Raw genomic sequence first — 25195 nt, forward strand, 5'->3', positions numbered from 1 at the left:
GATTCAAAAATAAATATTCCCTTTCATGCCTAATTTTGTGTTTGTAATTTTATAATTTTTAAGAGCTCCCCCACCCCAAACCTGGAGCCACCCTGGCCCCCTTTTTGCTTCGCCATCCTCCCTCCCTAGTTTAAGGATTGACTTTGCAGTTGAACCAGCAAACTCACTGCCCAGAACTAGGTGGTAAGCTCCATGACGACAGTCCCTTGACTCAGCGCCATACACAGGTCCAGACCTGCTGGAAACACTTAATAAACACCTGCCCACAAAGCCTCTGTAGTGGGACCCAATTCCCTGTAGCAGGGCTCCTGGGCAGCCTTTCAGTATGGGGGGGTCGGGGAGGAGCAACTTCAAAAGTGGGACACGCATCAGGGTTTGCAGTTTTCCTCGAAGGAACTGTTTCCACTGAAAGAAGATGTGGTCCCTGATTGGTAATGTGATCCTGGAGGCTGCCGGGTCACCTAGGAGAGATGACCCTTCCTGAGGTCAGGGTGGGACAGTGACTGAGCAAGAACCGGGTAGGACCCTGACAGAAGCAACCTTGGAGAGGGGGCTGGAGGGGGTCTCGGGGCCTTGCACCCTACCTTTCAGATCCCAGAAGGCACAGCAAGTGCCATCAGCCCCTGCCCTCAGGGATTCAGAGATGGGGGGGCGGGGCAGTGTGCGCTTCCACTCACATGGAACCCTCCAGCAGGAGCCGTAACCACATACAGTGTTTGCTGATGTCATAGAAGACAGGGGGCTAACCAGTCAATGTGTTTCCTCTCCCAGGTAAATGTGTTAACTAGGACCTTAGTCAGTATTCCCATGGCATCCTGGGAAAGGTTGGTCCCCACAAGTCACCTAGAAAACAACGGTTTTGTGGACAAGGAGGTGTGGCGAGTCTTGCACCCTAAGTCCCGTCTCAGAGACCCTGAGACTCCACAAATACACTTGTTCGTTGTCACCGACCTGTCCCACCAGTGTTTGGACACACACGCTTATCTCCCCCCATTAGCTTCTTTGGGATGTAAACCCATTTCAGGAAACACTGTTCTAATAAATGTAGTGTCGTGCAGGGTATCATGCGGGGTCTCAGCTCCCGCTCCCCACATAAGAACGCAGGATATGGTGAGGCCAAAAAGGAACATCCACGGAGCCATAGATAGGGGAGTCACATCACTGTAGTCTCGCTGGCGGCTGGGTTGGAGACACAGGAAGCAGGAGCCACACTATCTGCAACCTGCCATCCACTTCTCTGCAATCTGCAACCCCATCCACTTCTCTGCAATCTGCAACCCGCACTCCGCCATTCTAACTGCAATCCGCACTTGCAGGCTCAGCCACCATCTTCTTGCTAGCCCCCATTTTTTCCTAGCGTAGCCATGGCAGTTATATTAGTGACCAATGGCTCACTGGTTACAGCTGACGGCCAACTAGTCACAGCTGATGGCCATCCAATCACAGTTGATGGCCATTTACTACCTGAGTGAGCACCTTTCCACATGAGACTGAGAGCCTGGAAACTGCTCTCTGGGACTCTGTCCCCACAAGCAGTGACTTTGTAGGTGAGACTTTCTGACACCAGGATAGGCAAGTAGCCACATTCAGAGGTAGCAGCGCTTTCTGGCTCCTACCGTCTTCTGCAGGCAGCTACTTCCTATATACAGGCTGGGCCCTGGTCAGGGGTCTTTCTCCAGCCGGAGCCCCGCACTGACCTGGCCCCTTCCCCTGGCAGGACTCTGTGAGAGTGGAACTTCTAACACCTTTAGGTAAGCAATTTGGGGCCCAATGCCAGACCCCTCCCACAGCCATCTGTATACTTAAGCCACCTGGGGGCTCTAAAGTCTGCCACACCTTTCTGAGTTCCCCCTGATCCTTCATCCATGGAAACAAGCAAGACCATGAAGACATTCTCCGCTTATTTTTCTTAGTCAGTTGATTCCATCTTAGTTACCTTCAACAAAGGTGGTGGTTTAGACCCAGAGCCTTCGGAGAAAGGAGCCCAAGGGACTTCCTTTTATTTTGAGCATGCTTTTGCAAGCTGAACGGGGAGAATTCTCATCTCTGGTGAGGGGAGAGTGTGTGAGCAGCCGGAAGGGGAACAGCAGAAATGGGGTGGTAAGACCGGAACTTTGGGGACTGAACTGTCTGCTGGGGGACTTGGTGACCTTGGTACTGTGTCTTTGACCTCCCCCACGGCCTCCCGTAGAGCAGGGCCAGTAACAGTGCCCACCTTGTGAGAGTGACATGATAATCAAATAAAAGAATACGGACAGGGCTCAGGGTGGTGCCTACCTAGCACGCAGCGAGCACCTGGCAAATATTCATTATTGTTACACCCATTACTCAGAAGTGCTTTGGGATTAATATTCTCTTTCTTTTCGAGAGTGGAAGTGGAAGGGATGTAGTAAAGCGCTGAGTCTGACTGCCAGGCTGGCCTCCGGCGAGATTAGTAGCCCAAGGGGCCCAGCTACCACACATCAAGATAATGTCAAATAGAAATCCACAGCCACACTTCACACCTGAGGAAGCCCCTAGATTGCTGAGGACTGAACTTGAACATGGTGGCAACCTTCATGACCGACAAACTTCAAAATAATCTCCTTTTGACTGGCGGTGAATTCCTGAAATGCCACCATGGGCATATCAATCATTTCCTTTAGCTTAAGGTTTTTATCCCGTTTGTGCACCACATTTAAAGGGAGCACCTACCCTGCGCACCGCAGATAGAGATAAAACAGCTGGTCCCTGCCTTCAGGGCCTCCCCTACTATGTGCTGTGAATTTGGAGATAAAGGGGTCCAGGGACGCAAAGCCTTGCCTGCTAAGCCAGGCAGAGGGGATGGGCCTGCAATAATTCCCCCAGATTTAAAATGCAAAAAATAAGTACTTACCTTACGAGGTTGTTTTCATGAGGTCAGCTGAGCTAAGGCTGGCAAACTCTTGTGCATAATGCTCAACAAATATTAGTTTCCTCCCCACCCCCAAGCTGTTCTCAGTTACTTATACCTGGATATTAATGAGAGATCTGAGGGGAAGGGTTGCCAGGTGGCAGGAGAAAGATGAAGAATGTTGCCTTCGTATGGGGGTGGGGGGGAACAGAAAGGGAAGACTTGGGGCTCAGAGGTCAACTTCTCGGATGTTCTCCCCCACATGGCCACAGGGGTCACTCCCTTGATTGCCTCTGCTCACATGTCCCCTTGTCATAGAGGCCTTCCTGGACCACCCACGCCCTCCATCACTCTGTCTCCTTACCCTGCTTTGTTTTTATTCCTAGTGCTACCTCCACCAGACATAGTATACATTCATATGTTCAGCTGTCTCTCCTACTAAAATGGATGCTGGATGATCACAGCGACTTTGTTTTGTTCACTGCCGGGATCAAACCTCAGCACTGCCAATTATTACCTTATTTGGCCTTGGTCAAGTTATTCACCTCTCTCCTTTTTTCATCGGGTCATTTTGATCATTAAATGCCCTTATAATAAAGCAGCACCTTGGCACAGTGCCTGGCATATTGTAAGTGCTCAGTAAATGGCAGCTATTATTATTGGTTATTTTCCAGTAAATTTTTACTTCCCATTCGTCAGTGGTCTGGGAGAGACTTCTGGCTACTCAGGGATTCATCTCCTCTTCAACGGAGCTGGAAATAGAAGCTGGCACTAATTGGGGAACTGAAAATATGGCTTACCTTTCCAAAGCAGGTGAACTAAAGATCTCTAAGACAGTGGTTCTCAAATATGGCCGCACATTGGGATCGCCTGGGGAGTTTTAAAAACTACTGATGCTTGGGTCTGCCCCCCAGAGATTCTGATGTAATTAGTACAGCAGGTGGCCTGAGCACCAGGATTTTCTTCAGTCCCCAGGTGCTTCTAAACTGGAGCAGGTTTGAGAGCCTCTGCTCTAGGGTGCCACCAGATTTCCCCTTGAAAGTCAGTGAGACAAATATCTATTTATGGCCTGGCGGTTTATGCATCTTCCTAAAAGGAGCCCTTTGCTCACAGACTGACTGGGCCCATTAAAAATTCATCTCTTCAGCCCAGCAGGGCCCATCACTTAAAGAGGGCCGTTGATTGTGATGCAGCATCCTAGTATTCTAGTGCCCCACAGAGGAAAACTTGGAGTCCAGCAGCACGAGCAGATGGGGAAACTGAGGCTGAAGCAGCTGAACCAAGCCTTCCCTCCACCCACCTCTGTAATTAACCCAGCCGCTGGTCTTGGCGAGGATGGTGGGATTAAAGCTGGTGATCTTGGTACATCTCCGAACAAACAAAACATTTTGTCATGTCTTTGAACTGTAATAGAATTCAGAGTTCACGCATGATTTGGGCGCCCTGAGGATAATGTCCGAAGCTTCTATCTGTGACGGCAAGCTCTAGTTGAATTAAAAGACAACGGCATTTCAAGAAAGTGCTTTTTAAAAAGAAGCCCAAGTTCATTGCTCTCATTTCCCTGGCGTTTAAAAGTAAGGAGAAGTACATTATGCTGAGTGAAATAAACCTGTCAGCAAAGGACAAATGCTGTTTGATTCCACTTATATGAGGTAAGTAGAGTAATCAAATTCATAAGGACAGAACGTAGAAGGGCGGTTGCCAAGGGCCGGGGAGAAAGGAGTATGGGGAGTTGTTTCATAGGTACAGACTGAGTTTTGCCAGATGAAAAGAGTCTGGAGACGGATGGTCGTGATGGTTGCACAACCTGAAAGTACTTAATGCCACTGACCTGAGTGAACACTTCAAAAACAGTTAAGATGGTGAATTTTATATTATGTGTATTTTATCACAATTAAATGTAATTTTTCTAAAGCAATTCTATCAAATTTTTTTTTAAGTAAAAGGAACACATGTGGGCTACAGGCCTACAGGAACTTAACTGGGCTTTTGGTTGATTTCCATGGAAACCTGGGAAGAGCTGGTAAATTTCAGTGGACAGGACCCCCAGGCCATGGAGTGAGAAAGGGGTGGGGTGGGAGCAGCAGCTCAGCATTGAGAGCACCTTAGAAGTTAATGAAAAGTCAGTGCAGCTGATTTAACTGTGCTATTTCTTCACCCATGTGTATTTAAGCTGCATAAACAGAATGTACCAAATGACTGTGCTGGGCTTTTAAGATTGTGTGTTCCTTCTCTCAGCTTGAGAGAGTCCCTGCTGCATATTTTCGTAGAAATCAGTTGAATAGAATGAGTTTGGAGTCCGCAATAAGAAAGACGATTTGGCTGTGGTGTTTGCTTTTTCAACAGGCTGCTAACATGCCTGTTACGGACATTGGCACAAATAAGAGTTATACCTTCAGAGGGAGAAGACTGTGGAGAGGGAAGCTGTATATTTCTGCTTAAACTGGGCCTCTGGGATGGTGGTGTTTTTCTACATGATCTTTTGATGAGTGTCTATAACACAAAGAATTATCCCCTGTTGTAGGTCAGGCTGCTGCTGGGTTGGAGAAACCTGCCTGGCCCGTGGGCAAGGCAACCATAAATCCTTAGGGCAGGCATTAAAGATCATCTTAGGCCTTGCTAGTCCCAGTGCATCACCTTGCTCGCCAGAGGAAATGATACCTACATTTAATACAAGTCCAAGTCCCTGAGTAGTCGAGGGCACCCCAAATTTTGAGAAGCTGTGCTCTGGCATCCACCAAGAGAGTGGGTGTTGGCACTCCCCCAGCCCACGAGGTTGTCCATTCTGTGCTCCACGCCTCTGCCTGTCTAGGACCCAGTGCCCCCTTGGACAGCCCTGATGGCTTTAGAGAGCCCTCTTATGTGAAAGGCAATAGAGCCCCATATTCAGATCAAAGGTGCTACATCCACACAGCCCGGGGTTGGATCCCAGCTGTGCCACTTACAACCTGTGTGACGGTGGGTAGGTTGCTTACCCTCTCTGTGCCTCCATTTCCTCACTGTAAAATGACTATAATGCGAGTCCCTACCTCATGGGGTTGTTTTAAGGATGAAATAAGTTAATCCATATAGAGCAGTGTGAGGAGCTCAATACATGTTAGCTGTTAGCATCGTATACTGCATAGGTTTCCATCTCACACTTAGCCTCTTCTCTGTCCCCAGAGACTTCAAGAACAAGCTTAACTCCTTGTCAGTATGATAGCCTTGCAAATGTATAAAGGCAGCTCTCATGCTCCGCAACCATGTTCTCCAGCATGAAAGTGCCCAGTCTTCACCATTCTATGTGTGACATGCCTTTGATTTCCACAGCACACCTACCAGTTCTCCACAAGAATTACAGCATCCAAGCGAAATAAGTCAGACAGAAAAAGCAGAGAACCATATGATCTCACTGATATGTGGTATATAAACCAAAAACAGTAAAAGATCAAGACAAACAAATGAGAAACAAACTCATAGACACAGACAATAGTTTAGTGGTTACCAGAGGGTAAGGGGGGTGGGGGTGGGAGATGATGGTAAGGGGGATCAAATATATGGTGATAGAAGGAGAACTGACTCTGGGTGATGAACACACAATGGGATTTATAGGTGATGTAATACAGAATTGTACACCTGAAATCTATGTAATTTTACTAACAATTGTCACCCCAATAAATTGGAAAAAAAAAGAATTACAGCATCCATGCAACAGCATCCACTTGCCCCCTAAGGCTAAAAGTTTTACTTCTCCATAGCCTGATCTCTTTTTCACTTGACCTAATTTCTTCTAGATCAGACAAGGGTGCGTATGTGTATTCATACCCCCTTCCAAGGAAATGTGCTGCCCAGGGCCTTCCTGAGCCCATTAATCCCCTGCTATCAGGAGGCAGCATCTTTTCTATTTATTTTATTTTTTATTAGTTTCAGGTGCACAAAACAATGTAATAGTTACACATTTACACCCCTCACAAAGTGGTTACCCCCCTCCCCCAATCTACTACCCCTCTGACATCGTATATAGCTACTACAATTCCATTGACTCTATTCCATATTTTGTACTCCACATCCTGTGAATATATATATATATATATATATATATATATATATATATATAGTCAATATTAAATTATAGTCAATATTCTGAGGGGATTAGAAAGCAGAGAGCAGTATCTTTGCTGCCAGCTCCGCTGCAAGCCTCTCCAGGTTGCGAGTGACAGGGAGTGCAGAGCCTGCAACCTCCTTGCTCCACGAAAGCCTCTCCCACTTGCAATACTCAGCTGGGGCCCTACCACAGGGTGGTGCAGGTCTGCCCAGGGCTAAGGAGAAAAACAGAGACACGTGGCCCCTCCACAGCCTGCACTGAAACTCCTATCCTGCCCATGACCCCTCCTTTACCACTCTGAGACCTTCCATGCCTCCCTTTGTTCTTCCTGGGGTTCTCACACTGGGAGGGAGCTTACGGGTTCCCTGCGGAGCCCGTTCAAGATGGAGGACTCTGGAGTCAGTAGCTTTGGTCCACGTGCACATCTCACAAGCACTTCCCGATTCTGATGCAGTGGATCCTTGGGGACCATTGACTCTTGGCCCCTACCCCATGTCCCATTTGTCCACAGGTCCAGATGTCTTTGTCCCCTGAGCATATTCTAGGTCTTCCTACCCCCTCAGCTGTACTTACATTGGCTCTATATCACCACCTCGAAAGTTCCTCAGCACAGCTATCTAAGATGTCCTCATCCATCAAGACGAACTCAAACCTCCCTCCCATGAAGCCTTCACTGACTCACCTCAGGGCAGCACGCACCCCACCCCACCCCCGCACTCCAGCACGCCTCTCCTTGCTGCTTCCGGTTGACCTTATCCAGTATGCAAGGCAGTGGAGGTCCAGCAGCGTACAGGTCGGAGTATGGGCTCTGCAGCCAGACACCGGGGCCACCCCCCAGTCACCTGACCTTGGGCAGGTTGCGTCCTACCCCGTGAAGGGCCCTCGTCGAGCGAGAGGCTGACGGAAGGATTGCCGAGTGAATTCATGTAAAATGCGAACGCAGTACCCGGCCAAGAACAAGTCCTACATAAATGTGGGCTGAGATCATTTCCTAGGCCTGCTGATCGTCTTTTCATACGGAGTTTTTCGTCTCTTTAACTACATTATACACGCTTTGAAATCAGGGATGATCTTAATCATCTTCATTTCTACCATACAGGGAGGACACGTGGCTCCCAGGACACATGCCGTAGGCATCTAGTTGGGAAGGTGAGGCTGTCATAGCCCCCGACCGTCCTGGCCTGGAAGCATCCATTCCGTAGGAGGGGAGGACAAGTCTTCCCACCCTGTCACCCCCACCACCATGTGCAGAGAAAGAGAGAGAGAGAGAGAGAGAGAGAGAGAGAGAGAGAGAGAGAGAGGAGAGAGAGCTACAGTTGACTAGGCTTTTACTCTGGGGAGAATGTCCCCTTTTAAGTTTGTCCCATCCCTGCGAGGGGCCAGGAGGTACATTATCATTAACAGGTGAAGTAGGAGTTTATTGGGTCATGCCTTCCCCCCTAGCCTTCTAACCCCCAGACCTAGGAGATCAGGCTCAGGGTGGAGGCATAGAGAGGGCAAGCTACACAGAGCGGGAGCCAGCTGAGTGCCCACCCTTCTGGGGGTGAGTTTGAGCGAGGCTTCCTGAATTCCCTGGCAGGCAGCTGGGACTGACTCTGCACTCCCCTGCTCCCTCTGCAAAGAGAATGCTCAGAGCTTTAATGACACCTTCCCTCTAGATCTATTAAGGGCCCCTAATTATCCTCTTCCCAGGGCAGCTGCTGCTAGATCATTTCCCGTTGAAGTTTTCAAAGTCCAAGCCTCCCCTTGGCTGTACTGGACTCCAGAAGTACAGCAAGATGGGCTGGTTGGTGGAAATGCTGAGAAACCCTTAAAGGCCGCTGTAACAGGGTCTGGATAAGAAACGCTATCCAACTGCCTCCCAGTGGCACCTCCAGAGCCAGCTTCTCACTGGGAACACCAAGGGACAGGGTGGAAGGAGGAAAGGGACACCTGGGAAAGGGAAATTCCAGTCTTGCCTCTTGCATGCTGAGAGAAGGCCACAGAGAATGACAGAATGCTGGCATCGTGTCTCCTCAGAGCAGTGATGCCTTGCGGCCCACAAGACGATGTACCACGCATGTGTCCTGTCCCACCCAGTTCTTCCTCTGTCAGCCTGCGGATGGGTACACCCCCTGGAGACCAGGTCTGATCACTGAGGACAGGGTCCTCCACATACAAATGGATCTGAAACTATCCTCTCTGCAGTCTCAGGCAGGAAAGCCATGTGAGGACTTCTGTGTAGTCAACATACTTACTGATGTATGAGCCCTTCTGATAAAATTGAGTCTCCACTCCGGGGTATTCTTTAAAGAATTTTTTTATTCTAGAAAATTCTGACTTTCGCCCCATCCACTCGACGGAAACTCCTCTCTTGAATTTAAATCACCAGTATCATGTTTTGTGCCCCCGTGCCTCTTCCACCCAGACACCCAGGGCTCCTCTCAGCAGAGAGTAGGACCCTGGGCTCCCGTGTCTGCCCCACCCATCCACGAAGGGAGCCACCCCTGTGTTCCTGTCCCCTCTCCCCCAGGGCTCCTCTTGCTTCAGAGCCTGGCAGAAGACATTTCCCAGATTCTCTGTCCTGTGGCTTCTGAAACACATCAGTAAATCCCGTTTATGTGTCCAAAGGGCTTGAGAGACAAGTAAGCATAGGGAAGCGGCTAGTAGTTCACAAAAATCCAGCAGATTCTTGGTTTTCATTTAAAGGTAAGAAAGCGCCAGGGGTTAACTTTCTCAGCTGCCATCATGGCCGGGCTCATCGTTCTGGCCCAGATGCAGCCTTGCCCAAACAAACATCTTTCTTTCACTTTCAGGGCAGGTGTTTCAGAAGGCAGCCCCCCACTTGTTTTCAGCTCTCAGATGCTGCAGATAGGCAGGTCCCTAAAGGACTGCTCATTTACATATCAAGGAAAACTTACCTTAAGTCACCTCCCCTCTGGGTGATCTCGGCTTTAGTCTTCCTCCGACTGTCTCAGCTTCTGACTGGAAAAGAAATCATACCATTCTTTATTTATAACCCACCCACCCAGAAGTGATGTTCTACAGTTTGGCTTCTCTCTGTAATTTTTAGAATTAAACTTCAACCCCTAACAAACTTCTGTATATACAACACTGTGGATGAGTTCTAGATGCATTATGCTAAGTGGAGGAATTTAGACTCGAAAGGCTACATACTGTGATTCCATTTACATGATATTCTGAACCTGGCAAAATGAGAGAGACAGAAAACAGTGGTTCCTAGGGAGCAGGGCTGGGGGTGGGTGACAAGAAGGGGACACGGAATTGTTCGCGATGATGAAATTGTTATATTATCTTGATCGTGCCCGTGGTTACGCTTTTGTCAAAACTCATAGAACTGTACACTAAAAAGGGTGAATTTTACTATATGTAAATTATACCTCAATTTCTTATTCATTCATTCAACAGCGTTTATGGAACACTTCCTAGGAGACAGACTTGGGGCTAAGCAATGAGGAAAATGGGCATTAGGGGCATGTAGTCTAATGGTCCGGAAAGTGGGAGACTTCAGTGAAGTAAAGAAACAGTAACAAAACGGGGACTCTGGAGCTCCTGGGAGGGGCACCCAATCTCATCCCAAGGAGTCAGGAAGCTGCTGAGAGGAAGCATCCTGAGTGACTCAGCCAGGTAGGGGAGTACGGGTGAGGACTTCCATCCATGGAATAGACACATGCAGAGGCTCACAAGAGAGAGAAGGAGGGGTACATTTAAAACATTGTAAGGAGTTCATTTTGGTGGGAGCATTGAGGCTGGAGAATAGTCATTTCTGGCTAAGAGGTGTTTTTCTCTTTTCCTCCTTCCAGTTTGAGGCCCTACGCTGAAGAAATATGTGGTACGGAAGAGAGAAAATTGCTGTCATAATTTAGGGCTCTCAAAAGGTTTTAACCACTTAATAAATCTTTGATCAACAAAGGGAGAGATTTCGGATTAATTGATCAAAAACTCCTGAGTATTTGGGCTTCCTAACTTTTCATCTGTTCTAACCTGGGTCTGTGATGCTTTACACATCAGTAAAAAGGAAAATTCGAATGCTAAAGGGGGAATGACATCAGCAGATCACAAGACCATCCCTAGAACCTCACATTGGATCCCCTCTGTCTGAATTGTTTCTTTGAATCCCAAATGGGTCTATTTTCTCACTTTAGAGAGACGGTGCAGGTATTCCAAATGGACATTTCCCAGGTTTCACTCTGGGGCCAGCTTTCTGAATTAGGTAGAGAACTATTTCCAAATTGCCTTGTTGACCCTTGAACAACGTGGGTTTGAATTGTGTGGGTCCACTTACACGCCGAGTTTTCAATTGACTCTCACTGTCGCAGTTCAAACCTGCGTTGTTCAAGGGTCAACTATATGCAAAGGGCCAACTTAAGTCATACGTGAATTTTCAATTGTGTGGTGGTCAGCACCGCTAATCGCCACATTGTTCAAGGGTCAACTGTAGTTTCCTATCTGTGCTAAAATACCTCTATGTCATCACTGTATCTCTTAGAGGGAATTCCATCCCAGACCACAAATCTTTGAGCAGTGGCTGAAATCAGCTAGAACATCTATCCCCCAAAAGACATTCTGTACAACTCCCAGAACCCTCTGGGCCAACCAAAGCTGTGTGCACCCTGCCATTTAGGGCTGCTTTCCTATGCCCTTCATCTGTATCCATCATGAAGCTGGCCTTATCCATTCTCAGCAGAGGCTTGGCATCCGGTATTGTAGCCCCATTAATTCTAACCATCAGCACCAAAGCAACTGTCTTGATTTCACATCTCTGTTTCTGAGATTCAGTCACTGGATTAAAAAAATTCCAGTGTCTGAGCATTACTCTGTTGGTGGTGATAATAAACTAGAGTACGGTTCCCATTTATGTGTTTTACTAGATGAGGGCAGATTTGTTTTGCGTAGTTACATCAAGTTGGATGGGAAATTACTCCTTCTAAAATATTGGTATCCTGCATCCCTTTCTACACAGGAGAATCTCACCAAGGTTTTGAACCCCACAAACAAGCCTGAGCCCCCTTAACCAGGCCTCTGTTCCCTAATACTCCTTCCAGATCAACAGGAAAGGATCAAGGTGAAAGGATCCTAAAAGGGGTCCTGTGTCCAGGTGAAGAGAAAGGAGAAGAGACGTGGGAGGGAGGGAATGTGCGCCTGACTAATCGATGGAACCGGGAATTTCACCTTCCAGGGTTATCTGTCAGAAGGCTTGGTAACGAAGTGGTACCGCTCACCGCGTCTGCTCCTGTCGCCTAACAACTACACCAAAGCCATCGACATGTGGGCTGCCGGCTGCATCCTGGCCGAGATGCTCACAGGAAGAATGCTCTTTGCAGGTAAGTCACTAACCATGCCACCTTCCTTCTCCGCTGACATCGTTCCAGAAAAAGAGAGGACCGAGTGCAAAAAACCACACTAATCACAAAATATGCTAGCCTTTCTCTTTGAAATAACCTTGGCACTACTTGGGAGGCACCTTACTGGCATTTTAAGCAAAATGTTAGAGAGGCTAAAAATAACATTTTGAGGACAGAACTTTCAAAATCGAGTAACCACTTGTATTCAAACACATTGAGATTTGAAAACACCCACCCTACACTTTTCAGCCCCTTTCTTTCTCCGCTGTCCCTGCCACTGTGAGCAGTCTATCTGGAGTGTTCATTTGGAGAGGGGACCCCCCCAAGGGGCACCCAGAGTTCCTGAAATGACCCTCCAAGAGCCCACGATAGAGAGAGATCGGAGGAACTCCTTGAGAGCAGACCGTGATGCTGTAGGCACTCTCTGGGTTGGTCTTCACAGCATTTGCATATGCTTAGTGCCACAAAGGGCATCGTGAGGGGTGGGGATACAGAACAGCCCCCTCCTGGGCCACCGGCTTCTGGCAGACTGGAATCTCGTGAGAATCAGGGGTAAGGGCTGGGCCCTCTGTGCAGCGGGATGAGTCAGGGGGACTCCTTGAGGAAGGAGAGGCTGGGGTGAGGATTCAACCTGGTAGAGCTGGGTGGAAAGTCTACTCATACAAGAGGAAAAATGGAAGTAATTAAAGTACGAGTGGCCTGGCGGTCAGAGCGGCACAGCAAGGAGACAGCCCTGACCACACCGGCAGTGCCAAAGCTCTGACACAGAGCTCAGTGGTTGGCTGGGTGTAGAAGACGAGATGAGTTTCTGACATGCTTCAAGTCTGATGCTTCTTCCAGATGAGCGTGGTATTCATTCCCAGCATCCAGCACGATGCCTGGCAGGGAGAAAGTGCTCAATAGATAATTATTTGTTGAATGAATAATTCTTGACTCCATCCTAGTCCACGGACCCAGCATAGCCTGTCTTCCTTGTGCCCGAAGGAGCCCAGAGGCACTGTGCTCAAGACACATCCCAAACCCAATTTGTTATTCCTGACTCTTTTTTTTGGAATCCTAATTGGAAACCAAAAGATAAGACTCATTCCTAACCTTAAAATCACTTCCTTCCCCAACCTAGTAAGGTAGCAGAGAGGCATATGGGAAAGAGCATTTAGAAAGCCTTGGACCAAGCTGTTCCTGTCACTTTGGTGCTGACTGACTTGGTGTATAACAGACTACTCCATTCCAGAGGCAGAGACAATTGACAAAGCCAAGCCCCAGAGATGGCAAGCAACTTGCCCATAGTCACACAGCAAATTAGTGGCAGAGTGAAGGCCAGAGTTAGGGCCCCTGGCTCCCAGCCCAGTGCTGCTCCCAGGCCACCTGGAGCTGCTTTGGGGCTTCCACACATCCAGTCACATGGGCAGCACAGTGACCCTCCGGTGTTTGCGTCCCCAGGAGCTCACGAGCTGGAGCAGATGCAGCTCATCCTGGAGACCATCCCTGTGATCCGGGAGGAGGACAAGGACGAGCTGCTCAAGGTGATGCCTTCCTTCGTCAACAGCACCTGGGAGGTGAAGAGGCCACTGCGCAAGCTGCTCCCCGAGGTGAACAGTGAAGGTACCTGAGCCTGACCGCCAGGCCAGCATCTGGAGGCTGCTCTCTGGCATCACCGTGGGGACGGGAGCAGGTGGTCTCCTTCCAAAGGACCAAACATAGTCCCTAGACAATAAGTGTTTATGACTTAAGGTAAAGCCAGTGCCATGGCAGGTCAACCTGAAATCTCCAGGCCTACCCAGCTAGCAGTGTATTCACTGCTGACCTTAAGTCCCGACTAAGTGGGGGAGTCTGGGGGCGGGCTCTGCCCAGGACCCAGGCTGTCAGAAGGGCTGCCATCTTCAACACATCGCTCTCAGATTCCCCCAGACACCAGCTTCCAGCTGACGCCAGGGGAAGAGATTGCAGAGACTCTTGCAGGAGGTTTTCATGGGTCAGGCCTGGAAATGGGTGGTGTGCTCATCACTTCCACCCCCGTTCCATTGGCCCCAGTCACACAGCCACACACATCTAACTGCAGGGGAGGCTGGGAGACGTATGCCTGTTGTGTGCCAGGTGGAGAGGGGGCTTGCGTGGGACATGACTTTTGCCTTGAAGCATGAGAGGGGCAGTCATGGAGAAGAAAGGACAACACCCTGATGTGGGGGGACGACAGAGGGCAGAGCAAGGCTAGGGTAGAAGTTAAAGGGGGCAGATTTAGGTTTGATGTAAGGAAGGGCTTTCTAATATTTGGGCTTCCCAGAAGCATCTGGGCACCTGCTAGGGGACCAGCTGTCAGGGGGATGAAAGAGAAGACTCACATTCTTGTTAGCCTCAGTGCAATGCCCGTTGGGATTGGCACGTTCCCACTTCAGGGTTTGCTGGGTCGTTTTTTAATCTTGATGCTAATGGTGATGATGCCTGCCGTTTAACGCTTTAACTCTCCATTTCCTTGTCAAAAGATCTAGGGTCATAGACAGGGCTGACGGAGGGGCCGGAGGCCCAAAGAGGCCAAGCCTTGGCTCGCCCAGCCTGGAGCTGGGCTGTGCACTGCAGCGCCTGGTCCTTCCCCGTCCCGGGAGTCTGCGAGGCTGATCCCCTCTCAGGTCTGCAGCCCTGGCTCAGAAGCATCCCCCTGAGCCCCAGAACGTTTGGGGCGATCAGAGCTAATGCTGCTGAACTGATCTTTCGGTCTAGTGTTACAAAGCAGCCACGTGTCCTCCAGGGAGGCCAGTGACCTTCAGATTCCTTCGATTTCCTGAATCATTGATGGATTTTCCTGCAAAGACATCCAGGGCAGGTGTGAGGGGCAGGGGAATAGTAGAGGCCGAGGCCCACCCAGGAGCCCCTCCCAGGGGACAGCAGCCTGGGCCTGGAGCTGCGTTCCTGTCTTTGCACGTGGGCTGTAACGTGATTAGCCAACTCATGATTTAAGTGGATCCTCCAGCGCTGAGGAGTAATACAAACCTCCAGGCTAGACCTTGCCCTGAGATAACCCAGGGCTGAGCTCATAAGGCAGCTGGGTACCCCTACCCTGCTCAGGAAAACGGGCACCAGTAGCTGTGCCCAGGGCATACCCATAACACCCTAGTGAAATTTTAATATACGTTCGTGCTGGTTGGCAAATACCTACTGTACAAGTTTCTGAGTGCCCCTCCGTGTCCCCAGGTTCCAGATGCTAGGACCTCCCCTTGGTCTAACCCTAAAGGGTTACTGCCTGGCACAGTAAGCGCGGTATCAGCCTGGTGGTGAAATATTTTGAAGCTTAAGCCTGCCTTTATTTGTCAGACCTCCAGGGACAACATATGGTAGAAAGAGTCCTGGTCTCAAAGTGGGAGCGCTGAGCTGTCAGACCCTATCCCCCCTGCCCCACCTCCACTGACCCTTCCCACAGAGGCTTTTTACTGCTGGCCCTGAGGGGAGCAGGCTCCCCTGCCCACCCCAGCCGGACTCACTGGAGACAAATGGTAGTAGGTATAGAGAGACCTCAGCTCCTTCCACAAGCGGGGCCAGCTCTGCGGCGTGTCCCATGCTGACTCCTGGAGGACCCCAGTGGAACTGAGCCCCAGGTGCCCTCAGGAGACACCTGCTCATTGGCACAGTCTCTACTGGCTTCGTCCCCCTTCCCTCCCAATGTGCTTCCCGGAATCGCTACCACATAGCTACCTACACTCCATTCCTTGTCTCTGGAGAAATCCAGCCTGAGGCAAAGTTCTAGATCTGGACCTCCTGCCACCAACCATGACTTTGAGCAAGTCCCTTCCCCCTTTCTACCCCACCCCGAGCATCTGTTACTTCATTGGTGACTGCAAAAAATCAGCATCTGCTCTGGATTTGTCACTGGGTGATGGTGAGGATCATAAGAAAGAAAATGGCTAAAAACCTTTTCACAAACAGAAAAGTACAAACAGCAGGGAACATCACCATGTTAAGGGGTCTCTTTCTCAGCGTGGCAGGGGCAACAAATGACCATCATGTGCCGCTCTGCTCCCCACAGCCATCGACTTTCTGGAGAAGATCTTGACCTTTAACCCCATGGATCGCCTAACAGCCGAGATGGGGCTGCAGCACCCCTACATGAGCCCGTACTCGTGCCCCGAGGATGAGCCCACCTCGCAGCACCCCTTCCGCATCGAGGATGAGATTGATGACATCCTGCTGATGGCCGCCAACCAGAGCCAGCTCTCCAACTGGGACAGGTGCAGTTCCAGAAAGTTCCAGCGCCCACATTCCCATCCTCCCATTTCTATTTTGCTTCTGATCTTCCATGACCTTTCCCTCTGTCTCCCACATTGTATAGGCCAGGAGCGCTTTCCCCAACTTACCTTTCTGCCTTTCTCCTGTCCCGATACTCCCAGTAGAAGACGAGCCGTGTCTTGTGTGGGGGGGTCAGGGGCCTTCCCCTATGTAACAGCTACCATCAGCTTTCCTCCCCACCCTGCATTTACTGAACACAGGGCTCACTACACTATTCAGCAAGCATTTCATGAGCACCCACTGTTGGAGCTGACTTCTAGTAGGCTGGGAATTGGCCCTAGAAAAGTAAATTGCAGCAATACAAGACAAGGAAGCAATGCGAAATTACCACTACACAACACATCCGTGTGGTTCATGCTAGGAGATTCATACTTCCTAAGACTGTCATTAGGGGAGGTGGCATTATTGTTATTGCCTGTTGGCACACAAGGAAGCCACAGCTCAGAGAGGTTAGAGATGGGTACTGTGTCACACAGCTGATACCTGGCCCACGTGGGGTCCTCCCCAATCTGCATCCATGTCAGACACTGCTAAGCCATCACAGGACTGTTTCCTGCTAAACTGGGCTGGGCCTCAGAATCCTTCTCAACACAGTGTGCCCAGGTGTCACCACCAATGATTCAGAGTTGGGCAGAAGATACTTTTTTAGCCAATCTCCACATAGGCACGTAATGATCTCTTAGGTCCCTTCCTAGTCTGATGTGCTTAGATCAGGCAGCTAAACATTTAGGTATCACCATTGCCATTCCTGGGAGGGACAGCTAGCTAATAGCGCCTCCATTTAGAAATAAAGTCAGGTGCTTACCAGCTAGGACTCCAAGGGGCTTAAGTGGGAACCCCACTGTTGTGTGAATGTGACAGCTAGTTACATAAGTGACAGATGAGCAATTTCTCCTTTTCTGTCATTTGACATTTGATGGCTTTCAGATTAAGGAGGCGCTCAGGGAGGGTCAGGGCAAAACGTTGCTATTTTTGGACAGGCTCATTGGTGTGTCATTGTTGATTGTTGTTATCAAGAGTTGCCAGCAAATGGAGATGAATGAAAACTCACTCTTCTGCCGCCCCCACCCCTTGTGCTTGGCCTGCCCTTGACTGTGGTCCCTGCATCCCCTCCCTCTCCACGCCACAGTATTTGGGGACTCAGTGAGGTTCATCCCACGCTTATCGTGGCTGCGGCATGGAGTTGGTGCAGGGTTTCTTTGGCGACTGCCCGTTTACTCTGACCACTTCTAAACCTGATGCACCTCTGCTCCCGACCTTTCCCATCACACCTGCATGCGGGAGGGGGACAACAAAGGCGAGGGCACACCCTGTCCTGCCGGAAGGGTCAAACTGCTTAACCTCTGGATACAAGTGGCCCCCTGTTACGTAAACAGTTGGTTGCTGGTTGATGCCTCTTCTGGGCTCCCTGCCTTCCCCTGCACCTCCCCCCTGCCCCGAAAGGTTCTTCGTAGAACACCTGGCCCAGGGAAGGGAGGGCTCAGCCTGAGCTGACGGCTGGCCCTCCTGCCCTCCTGCCTGTCATTTGCTCTTAGCTGGGTGACTTCGCTCTCTACTAACAGTGGAGGAAAGTTGACAGAGGACAGAATTCCAAGGATCTTCTGAGGTGTCTGCAATCTTTCCACGGGCCCCCTGCTCTGCATCTCTGTGCGAGCTGCAGGCATCCAGCCAGACCCACTAGGGCAGCAGTTCTCAGCCCTGTCAGTATCTTAGAACCACCTGAGGAGGTTTTAAAACCATGCTGATGGGGGCCCCATCCTAGATCTACTGACTCGGAACTAGGGGTGAAGGGCAGGCATAGAATTTTATTTTTAATCCCCTCAGGTGATTCTACTCTGAGCCAGGGCTAAGAAGCACTCATTGGAGCCCTGCAGCTCAAAGTGTGGTCCCTGGGCCAGCGGCATGGACATTGTGTGGGTGCCTGTTAGAACGGCAGACCCCAGCTCAGATCTACTACTAGCTCAAGATCTGCATTTGAACAAGGTGCCCCGGTGATTTACGGGCACATCAGAGTTTGAGGAGCACTGCATAGGTGCAGCCACTAGAAAGTAAATTCCATGAAAACAGGGATTTTGTTTTGTCCACTGCTGTGCCTGGTAATGCCTAGAACAGCGCCTGGCACATAGTAGGTATTCAAGGACTATTTGGAAGGTGTTGACTGAATATAAAAGAATATAAGGGTTAAGCGAATCAGCCCCTCTACCTGAGCGCTGGAGGCGAGCCATTATCTTGTCTCATCACCCACCCTCCCACCTTGGGGGGTGATGGCAGGAGCTGGAGGGACTGGGCCAGGGGTCCAACTACCATTCTGTCTGTACCATCGCAGGTACCCTGTGAGCCTGTCATCAGACCTAGAGTGGCGGCCAGACCGGTGCCAGGACCCGAACGAGGTGCAGCGCGACCCGCGCGCGGGCTCGGCGCCGCTGGCGGAGGACGTGCAGGTGGACCCGCGCAAGGACTCACACAGCAGCTCCGAGCGCTTCTTGGAGCAGTCGCACTCGTCCATGGAGCGTGCCTTCGAGGCGGACTACGGACACTCCTGCGACTACAAGGTGGGGTCTCCGTCCTACCTGGACAAGCTGCTGTGGCGCGACAATAAGCCGCACCACTACTCAGAGCCCAAGCTCATCCTGGACCTGTCGCACTGGAAGCAGGCTGCTGGCGCGGCCCCCACCGCTGCCGTGGCGACGGACGCCGGAGCCCGGGAGGACGAGCCCGCCAGCCTCTTCCTGGAGATCGCGCAGTGGGTCAAGAGCACGCAGGGCGGCCTGGAGCGCACCAGCCCGCCTCCCCAGGGTCCTGAACGCGGCCTGTCTGCCTCTCCGCCCCGCTGTCCAGCCCCCCGCGACGGCGACAGAGGCGCTAGCCCCCAGTTCGACCTGGATGTGTTCATCTCCCGCGCCCTGAAGCTCTGCACCAAGCCTGAGGATCTGCCAGAAAATAAACTGGGCGACCTCAATGGCACGTGCATCTCCGAGCACCCTGGGGATCTCGTGCAGACGGAGGCCTTCTCCAAAGAAAGGTGGTGAGGGTGTAGGGGGCACTCCAACAACCCCCCCACCGCGCCCCAGCGGGAGGCCACCCGAGAAAGCCAGGCCTGGCAGGAGGAGGCCACCGGCCTGGCACCTCCACCACCCCATCCACCCCTCTCTGCTCCATGGGGGTTAGCAGAACGCAGGAAGGATCCGAGGAGAGGAACGGCCATTTCTTAAACTGCCTTAATAACTAGCCTTTAATCTCTGGGAGCGGGTTTGAACAGGAGCCTAATTTGGGGGTTGATCACTTTCCCAGCGAAGAGGAGGTCCTTGCGTTTTATGAGTGGTGGCCTGCAGGAAAGAAACGTGTCTCAGACAGCAGTCTGCAGGCCCTGCCTGTGTGGCTGGGCGCTGAGGAATCTTGCAGGCATGGTGTTGAAATCAGTATGGCTCAACTAACCTCAGCTGACAGATGACGAAGGACAGCGAGACTCAGAGAAGCAGAATCTAGCCAGTGTCAGGGCAAGCCTTGAACCCTAGTCTCCCTGCCCCCGGCTGTCTGTCTACTCTATACCGTGTGTCCCCTAAAATAAGAGGGAGCGGGACCATCAGCTCTAATGCATCTTTTGGAGCACAACTTAATATAAGACTGGGTCTTATATAATACAATATAATTTAAGACCAGGTCTTTAATATAATGTAATGTAATATAATATAATCTAATATCGGGTCTTATATAAGACTGGGTCTTATATTAATTTTTGCTCCAAAAGACGCATTAGAGCTGATGGTCCGGCTAGGTCTTATTTTCGGGGAAACATGGTAATGTCTTCCTCTGCTGGGATCATACTGGTTTTTCAGTCAGAAAACAGTCCAAGAGGTGTCTTCCGTGTCCATCACTATCTGACCCATTCGACGATGTTCCTTTATTCAGAGCAATGTTTCTTGTTTTCCCAAATTGGAAACTGAGCCAGTTTCTTTCCCCTAGTCACCAAGCATATTTTTTTCTGGCTCCTCAAGTACATAAGTATTCTCATTTGCCATGACCCTGTATTTGCCTCACGCCTGCCTGGTCTGAAATCTTTGTTGCAGATCAGATCAATTTGAGGTCTGTGGGTAAAAGAACTCATTCGCCCAGGCTTGTGTCCACACCGCCTCCAGAACTCCCTATGCACTTTTCCTGACACATGCGCAGACACAGACACAACCCTAGTTCCCAAGGGGATGTCATACACGGGTAAGTTTGAATACAGCCATTCCGTGAATCCCTCCAGCCCCTCCTCCTCCCCACCCAATGAGGGACCCACCATATAGCACGTGGGACCCATCAGGCTTTATTAATCTGTCCTTGATTTTGGTCATCTTCTTGGCCCTGGCAAAGAGCAGGCCCTACAGAAATGCATTAGAGAGCAAGTGGCTTAGGGAATAAGGAATCCAGAAAGGTAGAAGATGTGAAAGGTGGGGTGTCAATATCAAGGGCCCTTAGGGGTCAGGCAGCAGCATGGGGACCCCACAGCAAAGGAAGGGACTCAAGGCAACCATGCCCCTCCTAGTTTAGGCCAGGATGTGTTTGGAGCATACACAGAGATGTGCTCACACAGAGCCTAGGGTACTGGTGTGTGGGTACAGCAGCCCCTCGGCAAAAGTATGGTCCAGGCCCCTGGAATGCTGTGCCATTTCCACCACTGGTGTGCAGCTCCACCCCCGCCCCTAGCACGCCCAAAGATACCCACAGGAAGTCTAGCCACTCTGAGCAGAGGTCCCCCCAGTGTTCGTCTTGGCTATGTTCACCCTCACCTTGACAGCACCTTAAATCTAATCAGCTAACTAGAACTTGTACATTGGAAGCTGCAACACATTAGAAACTTATATTTAAAAACAGAATTAATCACACTGACCAATTTTTAAATGGAACGTATGTAAATATGAAGTATTTGGTTTGGGTTGTTTTCTTTTTCTTTCTTTCTTTCTTTTCTTTTTTTTTTTTTTTTAAGAAAAGGAAATGTACACCACTCTTCATGTGCCATTTGTCCTCAGAGGGCAGCTTCCCTTTTTTGGTAAAGGAACAAGCTGCTGACCTTGATCAGAAGTTCATATGTAATTATTATTACAGAGGAATTGTTATTACTACTCATGTTTTAAAAAATCTGTTAAGCATTATTAAACTTGATCAGGACCGGCCAAATAAAGTTTTATTGGAACATGGACTCATTTTTTCATTTATATATTATCTGATCCTGTCTGGCAATGGTTGATTCATCAGATCCTGCCTGGCTTCCCCCTGTACCCATAAAAGCCAGTGTTTGAGGGTGGCAGTTGGAGGGGAGGGAAGAGGAGAATCTACACAGATTGGTAATCAGGAAAGTGATTCCAGAATCATTTAGGTCAGGCTTAGTGTTTATCCTATAGATTTCAAACCGTATCTAAGAGCCAATGCTAAACCTTCTGACCAAGTTTCAACTGTTCCTCCAGTCACTATAAAAGGTGCCAATATCACGAGAGTTGGGGTAGCCAGCCACCCAAAAATACCTACCTGAGCCATACTTCAGACGCCTGAGATTTCACCCATCTGAAGTTCACCCTTTTGTAACACCTGTATCAAAGCATTAGCCTAAGCTTCATTCATTATTCAACAAATATAGACAATAGAGAGGGTTTAATTTTTTTTTCTTCTTATTTTGACTTCTCTGAAAGGCCCTTTGATTAAAGGAATCTTCTGTTGAAATGCATCTGAGCCAAGAAGAACACCCTGTTAAGCCAATTGTGGGATTCTCTCCAAAGTGTCAGCTGAGAGTAACAACCTCACAGCTGGGCAGACATGAATGAAGAAATGGCCCAGGGGTGGGTGGATGGCTCAGTTCGTTAGAGCGCAAACTCTCAACAACAAGGTTGCTGGTTCAATTCCCGCATGGGATGGTGGGCTGCGCCCCTCCCCCCGCCCCCCTCCCCACCCCCAACCGCAACTAAAGATTGAAAACAGTGACTGGACTTGGAGCTGAGCTGCACCCTCCACAACTAGATTGAAGGACAATGACTTGGATCTGATGGGCCCTGGAAAAACACACTGTTCCCCAATATTTCCCCAATAAAAAAAAAGAATATTATTTGAGAGAGAAAGAGAGAGAGAGAGAGGAAGGAAGGAAGGAAGGAAGGAAGGAAGGAAGGAAGGAAGGAAAAAAGGAAGAAGGAAAGAAATGGCCCAGAGCCATGGCAGAATCCTGGCTGAAATTTTATATTTGAGAAGCCTTGAGGCCTGGGCTGCTAGAATGTAGAAAAAGGAATTTGAGGCAGAGGAGTTGAGAACCCCCAACAGCAAACCAAAGGTGTCCCCTTCCAAAGGAGTTGCATGGGGACAGGCTTAATTCTCCCAGCAGCAATGTGTGACAACACGTGTCCATTATTGTCAACCAGTGAAGCTCACCCGAGCCTTGGTGTCCAGGGTTTTTCTGGGGATCAGTCATGTAGGACTCTGCCTGATCTGAGTTCCTCAGTCTTCAGCTCCTCAGAGATCAAACTCACACAGCATGACCCAAGGTTTCATACGTAGAAAAACACTCTTTGCTTACCCTTCAAGTTGTTCTCGATGCCATTAGCCAAAGTTGGGTTTACCATCCACCCCCTCGAATGGTAAATCTTGTGCTATTCCCTGCTCTCCTCCCTACCATTTAGGTGTCTGGGGAAATCAATCTCACACAATTAGTATAAAATGTCTTCAGAGAATGCCAGACAACTGGAGAGAAGATAGGAAACAAAACAGAGAACTTAAAGATTTTTTTCAAACCAAATGTTTCATATAGGATGCAAAATGTTGGCACGTCATAAAAATACGGATGTGTAAACAGCTGTAGTTGTGCTCAGTTTGTAGTGATGGAAAGTGTATTTTTACTTTGAAAGAAATTTAAAATAAAAAAGAAACACTCTTACCAGGCAGCATATTCCAAGGGCACTGAGGAGCCAGTCAAGGGGCCAGTCCTTCTGAAGATAGGCCGTCCTTTGGGATGTACAAGGTTTGAGAAAGTGGGGCCTGCTGAGCTAACTCTATACTACTCGGTGACTTTGAATATAGTTGCATCTCCTGCGACTCTAAAGTTGTGTGAGAGCTTGTCTCATGTGAACATTACAGCAAAGCTGAGGCAAGGCAGCTATTTATAACAGCGATCTCATTTGGTAAAATATGCCCACATATTTTTAAGACTATGCAGCATTATTAAAGTAGAATAATAATAAAAACATGCATGCTGAGGCAGGTGTTAGGCAATCTAACACCTGAGACGCCTTTTCTTATTGAATCATGGTCTGCCTATGAAAGCCAAGCCTGTGGACAGATTTGCCAGCTCGCTCACTGCTCATTCTATCAGTGTGATTATCACCACAGGGACACTTGTGGTACATGCATGAGGAGTCCTGTAGGAAACGATCATTTCCAGCTACCCCAGGGCTGTACTGAAAGGCCGAGCTGAGGGCTTCAGGGTTCTGTGGCTGAGGGATACTCTGGTTGCGTAGCTTCCTCAGCGATGGCCACGTGAACCAAGCGGCAAGATTGAGAACTGAGGATGTCGACCATCAGGCTGAGCCACACCCAGCTCCAAGCCTCAGAAGATGGCTCTCTGGAGACTCCAGAGGTGAGAAGGAAGAGCTCAGACTCCTCACATGGGATCCTCCCAATTATGATCAGAAGGTGTGATGCTTAACTTTAGGTGCCAATTTGATTGGGCCAGGGTGCCTGGATATTTGGTCAAACATTATTCTGGATGTTTCTGTGAGTGTCTTTGGATGCGATTAACATTTAAATCAGTGGGCTCTGAGGAAACAGATTACTTTCCATAATATGGGTGGGCCTCATCCAATCAGCTGAAGTCCTGAATAGAACAAAAGATTGACCTCCCCTGAGCAAGAAGGAATTCTGCCAGCAGATGGCTTTGAACTTCAATTGCAACATTGGCTTTTCCCTGGGTCTCCAGTCTGCTGCTGACCCACCCACCCTGCAAATTTCAGGTTTGTCAGCCTCCATAACTGTGTGAACCAATTCTTTAAAATAAGTCTCGTTCTCTCTCCACACACACACACACACACACACACACACACACACACACACACCTTATTGGTTTTGTTTCTCTGGAGAACCCTGACTAATACAGAGGGGCAGGGTTTTACAAGTATTATGTGTCATCTATTTTAATCCTCACAACTGAGAAGGCAGATGTCATTAAACCCATTTCCCAAATGAGAAAACTGAAGCACAGAAATTAAATAATGTATCTAAGAGCAGCATAACATGAGGATTCAGGGCAAGAATAATAGAGCCAGACAGCCTGGGCTGAAATTCTAGTTCTCCCACTTACTAGCTGTGTGACCTGGAACAAGTTCCTTTAAGTTCGTGATGCCTCAGTTGCTTCATCTGTAAAATGGGGATGATAATAATAATAATACCACCTATCTCATAGAATCATTATGAGGATTAACTAAGTTAAAATATGTAAAGCACTGAATCAACTACAGTGTTTGGCATGTAGAAAATGGTATAAGGTTTAATAAATATTTTAAATAATCAAGATTATAGCAATAGTAAATGATGGATCCAGAATTCAGACCCACTAACACTGTCAATATTATGTGTTCTCTGGGGTTTTTACATTATTCTACA

At 49.2% G+C, this 25195-nt stretch overlaps 1 protein-coding gene across 3 annotated transcripts in view; it reads left to right on the forward strand.

The window, feature by feature from the left end:
* The window catches only part of MAPK4 (mitogen-activated protein kinase 4), a 136636-nt gene extending 114878 nt beyond the window's left edge, over positions 1-21758 (forward strand). For all 3 annotated transcript variants that reach the window (XM_019721748.3, XM_019721742.3, XM_074339972.2), the window contains exons 3-6: positions 12136-12280; positions 13742-13903; positions 16317-16518; positions 18903-21758. In XM_019721748.3, coding sequence (XP_019577307.2) covers positions 12136-12280; positions 13742-13903; positions 16317-16518; positions 18903-19605 — 1212 coding nt within the window. In that variant the 3' untranslated portion in view covers positions 19606-21758. The remainder of the gene's footprint in view (positions 1-12135; positions 12281-13741; positions 13904-16316; positions 16519-18902) is intronic.
* The last annotated feature ends 3437 nt before the right edge of the window (positions 21759-25195 follow it).

This window comes from Rhinolophus sinicus, chromosome 4 (assembly GCF_057876585.1).
Source record: "Rhinolophus sinicus isolate RSI-liver-muscle chromosome 4, RSI-T2T, whole genome shotgun sequence".
Classification (NCBI taxonomy): domain Eukaryota; kingdom Metazoa; phylum Chordata; class Mammalia; order Chiroptera; family Rhinolophidae; genus Rhinolophus; species Rhinolophus sinicus.